This window comes from Pelodiscus sinensis, chromosome 1 (genome assembly GCF_052426305.1).
Source record: "Pelodiscus sinensis isolate ZL-2025 chromosome 1, ASM5242630v1, whole genome shotgun sequence".
NCBI lineage: Eukaryota > Metazoa > Chordata > Testudines > Trionychidae > Pelodiscus > Pelodiscus sinensis.
This window is the reverse complement of record NC_143052.1, coordinates 4,758,088-4,764,716: the sequence shown is the minus strand read 5'-3', so window position 1 is coordinate 4,764,716 and position 6,629 is coordinate 4,758,088. Positions and strand designations below refer to the sequence as shown.

At 61.4% G+C, this 6,629-nt stretch overlaps 1 protein-coding gene across 1 annotated transcript; it reads right to left on the bottom strand.

The window, feature by feature from the left end:
• Positions 1-342: 342 nt before the first annotated feature.
• Positions 343-5,286, bottom strand: LOC102445223 (tubulin alpha chain-like). The gene is made up of 4 exons (XM_075924990.2): positions 5,268-5,286; positions 4,922-5,144; positions 3,481-3,629; positions 343-2,487 (listed from the first exon to the last, which is right to left on the bottom strand). The coding sequence occupies exons 2-4, from the start codon at positions 5,100-5,102 to the stop codon at positions 1,510-1,512; spliced, it is 1,308 nt and encodes a 435-aa protein (XP_075781105.2). The 5' UTR covers positions 5,103-5,144; positions 5,268-5,286; the 3' UTR covers positions 343-1,509.
• Positions 5,287-6,629: the final 1,343 nt, after the last annotated feature.

The following is a 6,629-nucleotide window of genomic DNA, read 5'->3' as shown; positions in this document are numbered from 1 at the left end:
GTATTTGCACCTTCTATCTGGCAAGAAAAATTCAGAAAATACTAGACATCTAAAATGTCTAGTAATTGGTTTTTTCAAGGACCAGCTCAGGTGCCTGATGGAAGGCCGTTTGGGACATGGGGCGCATGTAGGTGCAGGCTCTTGGTGGGTGTGTGGATGTAGGGTCTCAGGGCTAGGGCAGGAGGTTGGGCTGCAGGAGGGGGTTCGTGACTGGGGTAGGGTTTCAGGAGGTGGGCTCCCACTAGGCCTGCTTACCTCAGGTGGCTCCTGGGTGGTGGAGCAGACAGAATCCCCCTGCCCTGGCCCACTCCCTAAAGCAGCCAGCAAACTCCACCCCAAGTCCTGTCATGCTCCCACCCTGCTCTGTGGAGAAACAATAGAGAGTGGGGGAGGGGGCACCCGGACATCAGCCCCCTCTGCCCTGCAGAGCAAGCTGGAGGCTCCTGAGGGGCAGCTTCAAGGTAAAGGGCAGGAGATGGGCAGCAGTGGGGGAAGGGGCAGCTGAAGCACAGGCACTTGGTAACCTCTTGGCCAAACCAGTCAGGATCCCCCGTCAGAGGCTTCAAGATCGACCGGTAGATCCCGATCGACTGGTTGGTGACCACTAGCCTGGAGGCTCTTCCGGAGCCTTTCCAGAAGCCACCCCATTTGCCTGCCTTCATGCAGCGCAAGGTGACAGCTGAGGCCTAGCATTTTGAAGGCCGGTGTATCGAGTGGAGCCTCAAGAGTTCTCCCTCAGGGACTTAAAATCCTCAAGTTGTGATTTCACACCAAGTGGCACTGACGCTCCCATTTCCTCCACTACGGACTGGCCAGGGACTTGTGCTCCCATACTGCAGAGGAAGAGAAAAAACCAAGCTCCGGGCCAAATTCCTTCCCCAAAATGGGCCTGTATCCCCCCCACCAGACCCCCAGGAAAGAATGGTCTGTGATCAACAGCCTAACAGTCGGTTTCCTGCAGGGCCTTGCCTTGTGTTAAGACGTTCACTTTTGCATCCGCTAGAGAGAACTGTTTGCAGCGAGGGTCACCGCCGGCTGGAAATTGCATTCCCGGAAGGAATCATTTCTGCCGCCTGCAGTGCGCTTTGTAGCCAGAGCCCATGAGCCCAGCAGGAAGTCTAGGCATGTAGCCTCCGTTACGAAGCCACTCCTAAAACCGGGATCCGGTTTAAAGGCAACCTCTGGAAACCCATACAGCCGCCAATTGCAGGGGACATGTTAAAGCTGTGTTATTTTTATTGCGATACACAAGAGACATACAGAGGTGAAGGCCAGCACACGTAATTCGGCCCATGTGGGTGGGTTGGGGGGGAAGCCATGCAGCATTCTCCAGCCGGGTTGGAGTGATCCCCAGCCCGGATGCTGCTTATGCTGCGAATCGGTTACAAGTTAGGTCAAAACTACCGTGTAACCCGCTCCCTGAAGCAGCGGGATTTTACATCCCTACTTGCTGGAACTCCGCCCTCCTGGGCAGGGAGAGTCGGCCGCATCCGCCTCCACATGCATCAGTCAGTACTCGTCCTCTTCCACCTCCTCCCCATCGGCCGAGTCCCTGCCCACCTCCTCGTAATCCTTCTCCAGCGCAGCCATGTCCTCCCGGGCCTCGGAGAACTCCCCCTCCTCCATGCCCTCCCCCACGTACCAGTGCACGAAGGCCCGCTTGGCGTACATCAGGTCGAACTTGTGGTCCAGCCGGGCCCAGGCCTCCGCGATGGCCGTGGTGTTGCTCAGCATGCAGACGGCCCGCTGCACCTTGGCCAGGTCCCCGCCCGGCACCACCGTGGGCGGCTGGTAGTTGATGCCCACCTTGAAGCCGGTGGGGCACCAGTCCACGAACTGGATGGAGCGCCGGGTTTTGATGGTGGCAATGGCAGCGTTGACGTCCTTGGGCACCACGTCCCCCCGGTAGAGCAGGCAGCAGGCCATGTACTTGCCCCGGCGCGGGTCGCACTTCACCATCTGGTTGGAGAACTCAAAGCAGGCGTTGGTGATCTCCGGCACCGAGAGCTGTTCGTGGTAGGCCCTCTCCGCCGAGACGATGGGCGCGTAGGTGGTGAGGGGGAAGTGGATGCGGGGATAGGGCACCAGGTTGGTCTGGAACTCCGTGAGGTCCACGTTCAAGGCGCCATCGAACCTCAGGGAGGCCGTGATGGACGAGACGATCTGGGCGATCAGCCGGTTCAGGTTGAGGTAGGAGGGGCGTTCGACGTTGAGGTTCCGGTTGCAGATGTCATAAATGGCCTCGTTGTCCACCATGAAGGAGCAGTCCGAGTGCTCCAGCGTGGTGTGGGTGGTCAGAATGGAGTTGTAGGGCTCCACCACCGCCGTGGAGACCCGCGGGGCAGGGTACACTGAGAACTCCAGCTTGGATTTCTTCCCGAACTCCACCGAGAGACGCTCCATCAAGAGCGACGTGAATCCCGAGCCCGTGCCGCCACCGAAGCTGTGGAAGACCAGGAACCCCTGAAGGCCGCTGCACTGGTCAGCCTGCACAAATGAAGGACACTGAACTAGCCTTGGTCATGCTGCGCCTACAGGCCCCCCCCTCTCTTCCATCACCCTCCAGACATCAGCTCCATGTGTGACCATGACGGGATCCAAGGGATGTTGAGTTGTAGGGACACATTGTAATTGTGTGGACATAGTCAGTACTGACCTGAAGATCCACTGATGTAGCTCAATAGACCACCCCCCAAAACAGGTAGCAGCCACCTGTTCACCTTGGAAGACCAATTAAGTCAACCGGTATATATAGAACCTGTGCTTTTTTGCGATGGTACTGCTCGGTACACCCTACTGGCACCTCCAGTCGGAGCTTCCCTGGAAACAATTGAGCATACCGGCACCTCTCGACGCAAGTGTCCAGGAGTCTGCTGGGCCGCACGTCTTATACTGGCATGTCTCTTAAAAGGGTGATGTCAGCCCCACCTCATCTTCCCCCCTCCCCTCCCCCCCAAACCTCCTCAATAATTTTTCCCCCCAGAGTACCGGCACCATTTTTTTTTAACAAAAACCAACAAAAGAAGTGCACTGTGTAGAACCCAACCTCGGCACCAAGCAAGATGCTGGTTCATGAGTCAGTGTGAGGATTTCGTCCCATCCCAAGACGGATGGTTGGGCGGGTCAGAGCTTTCATGGAGGTACAGATGTGGGGCTAGATGCCCCTACAACAGCTGGGCAGGCTAACGCCGTTCCCGGGTGATAGCACGGGGTCTGTTCTTGGGTTGCTCTTTCAGCAAGTCTCAGCTACAAAACCCCAACACAATGGGAGCCGATTCCTTGACTCGGAGCTCAGCTGTCTAGGCCGGCCAAGACCGGGGCCCGAGCGCGCTATAGGGCTCCTGTCCGTAACGCACCCATGCCAGGCTCACCCAGGGCACTTTGTGTCCCAGCTGTGGGCAGAGCCAGTCGAGGCTTCGCTGCCTCAGGCCAAGAGGTTCCTGCTCCGGGGAAGGGGGAAGAGGCGGGTCCCCCACTCACCATTTTGCGAGTCCGGTCCACCACGGCGTCGATGATCTCCTTCCCGATGGTGTAGTGGCCCCGGGCGTAGTTGTTGGCCGCGTCCTCCTTGCCGCTGATCAGCTGCTCCGGGTGGAAGAGCGAGCGGTAGGCCCCAGTCCGGATCTCGTCTGTGAGGGAGCAGAGCCGGGATGAAGTCCAAGCTTGCACCAGGAGTCCGTGATACCCACCGTCCGCCCGGCACCACGGCCCTGATGCCAGGTCGTCGGGCTCCTCACTCCCCTGCAAGTCGCCTGCCGTTAGGAGCACCGATAACTCAGTGGATCTGGGCTGGGACAGGCTGGCCAGCGCCTGGTTACCTGCGGTAGGAGCGCCATACCAGAGGCCATTGAGAAATGGGAGGGAAGGCGCCTTCTCTTGTCCCAGCGGGCCAGTGATCAACACCGAGATCAACATGGCCTGTGCAGATGTCAGGTCTGAAGGGGTGCTTCCCTCACAGCTGGCAGGAAGGGGAGGAGGGACTGGGGGCGTGTCTATGCAAATAGGCTTTGCTCCAGCATGCTAGCTATTCAGCAGATGGCCAGGGATTTTGCTCACTCAATGTGAGACCCAACACCAGCTCCGTGGGTTAAATTCAGGGAGGGCTCAAATAGGGCGACCAAGGGTTGTACTGGTGGGGGAATCCAGATGAGCAGGACTGCGCTACTTGGCTCCAAAGAGGGAGGGGCGCTCCCCATCAGCAGAAAGAACTTGGCTAAGTAGGGGTTCGACTTAGAGACCAAGTGGGGACTGGAGGCTGGGTGGCCCTTCTTGCCCCGACTGCTCTGGCCTCCCACCCAGGCAGGTCAAAGAGCCGAGCTCCAGACGCACCCTGAAGAGCCTTCGTGTTAGTTGGGGGTTTCTTCTCCCCTGCTTGCCAGGAACAAAACCGCTGGGAGCCACGGGCCTTGGAGACGCTGGGCAGACGTCACGGAAGAGGTGGGTGGCAGCCGACCGGGACTGACGGCCAGGCGGGAGGTGGCAGAGAGGCGCAGTGAGAGAGACCCCACAGCGAGGAGGGGAGGTGAACTCTGCGGCCGCACCTCTGAACTCTGGGCCCGCCCCGACCGAGACCGGCAACTGAGTGGGGGGCAGAGGAGGGCTGGGCAGGTGACTGGGACATTACACGGCTGCACTGAGGGGAAGGGCCCTGCCCGGCATCCGTGGGGTGTGACTGAGTTTCGTTATGAACCCTGCTTTGGGGGGTTTCCCACATCAGTGCCATGCAGCATCCATCCCCCCATTAGGAGAGGTGCCTTCCCCCCCAGACTGCATGCGAGGGGGGAGTGTGACCCCCAGAGGTGCCCTGGGTGGGGTGTGAGTGTCCCAAGTTGCCAGGCGGGGGGCAGGAGGGGAGCCCCCGGGGACCCAACCCGGCCCCGGCAGCTGGCGCTCCCCGGCAGCAGGGTCACCAGCGTCTTACCGATGACGGTGGGCTCCAGGTCCACGAACAGGGCTCTGGGCACGTGCTTCCCCGCCCCCGTCTCGCGGAAGAAGGTCTCGAAGGAGGAGTCGGCCTGGCCGGAGGAGGGCTCCACGCAGACGATGCCGTCGGGCTGGATGCCGTGCTCCAGGCAGTAGAGCTCCCAGCAGGCGTTGCCCATCTGCACGCCCGCCTGGCCGATGTGGACGGAAATGCACTCCCGCTGCGGGGGAGGGGCACAGCGAGACGGGGGCGTTACAGTCAGCTCCCCCCACGGTCACGTCGAAACGAGGTGCCGGCGTGGACACGAGAGCAGCCCCCCCCGCCCTCCTCCGGGGAACCTTACCGCCCACCAGCCGCCGCGGTCTGTGCACGCCGACTTCAGCAACGCTCTTCGCATGGCCGACGCGATGTAGACGAGGGCGGCGGCTGGCATAGACACGGCCCAAGACCCGGCGATTTTTAGGAGGGATCTGCAAGAGCCGGGGGCGTGTCCCGAGCCTGGGCCAGCTTTAGCTTGGGGACCTGGCCCAATGTGTTAAATCAAGGGTGGGGGCACCTGCCAGTGAGATGCAAAACCACCAGCCTTGGAGATACGGCCCCCCGCTGAGAAGCAGAAAAAGACCCTAACTGCAGTCATGCAACCCAGGGCACCCCGCACACAGTACCCCAGGGCTAGTCGATTGTGGGCCCCCTCAGGCTCTGGGGTGGGGCCAGCCATAAGGGGTTCAGTGTATGTTAAGGGTCTGCTGAAGAGCAGGATGGGGGGCAGAGTCTGGGCAGGAAGTGGGGTGCCAGGGCTGGCTGAGGGTCGAACATCTGGGCAGAGGTGGGGTGCCGGGGCTGGCGGAGGGTGGAACATCTGGGCAGAGGTGGGGTGCCAGGGCTGGCGGAGGGTGGAACATCTGGGCAGAGGTGGGGTGCCAGGGCTGGCGGAGGGTGGAACATCTGGGCAGAGGTGGGGTGCCAGGGCTGGCGGAGGGTGGAACATCTGGGCAGAGGTGGGGTGCCAGGGCTGGCGGAAGGTGGAACATCTGGGCCAGAGGGAGCAGGTATCTGGTGCAGCTTGGAATCCTGGCCAATGGGAATGATGGGGCGGAGTCTGCATGCAGCTGAGGGGCGGAGCTTCCCTGTGCTGAGGTTCCCCAGCCCGGAGGGATGCAAGGGGGGGGGGAAGGAGAGAGAGAGAGAGAGAGAGGAGAAGAACAGCAACATGCAGTGTCGCATCCTCCCCCTGCCAGGCACAGCCCACAGGCCGATGCTGATCCTGGTTTGCCTCAATCCAGCCCACAAGGCTCAGCCCCTCTCCCCCGCTGCAGAGGTGGCAGTGGGGGGGGCGTACATGCAGGGGGGGAGAAACCACCAGCAGGATCAAGCCAAGCTGTGGGCTGCACCTGACCCACAGGCCGCAGGGCCCCCCCCATACACGCCCTAGGACGGCAGTGCATGACCCTGGACACCGCACACAGCCGGAGCCGAGGGCTCAGATGGCCTGCACCAGTCCAGCCCCAAAGCGGCGCCATAGCCTGCTCCCCGGGCTACGGAGCCTCTCCCAGGTCGCTCGGGCTGCTGGGGACACGGAGCCCTGCAGGGCCGGCAGCTCCGGAGAGACGTGAACTCTCACCTGGCACCACGGCCGGGGCTCTCCTTGCTTCATCCGCAGGCCGGGCTGCGGGACCCTAGGGGTCACAGCTCCGGCCATGCAAGC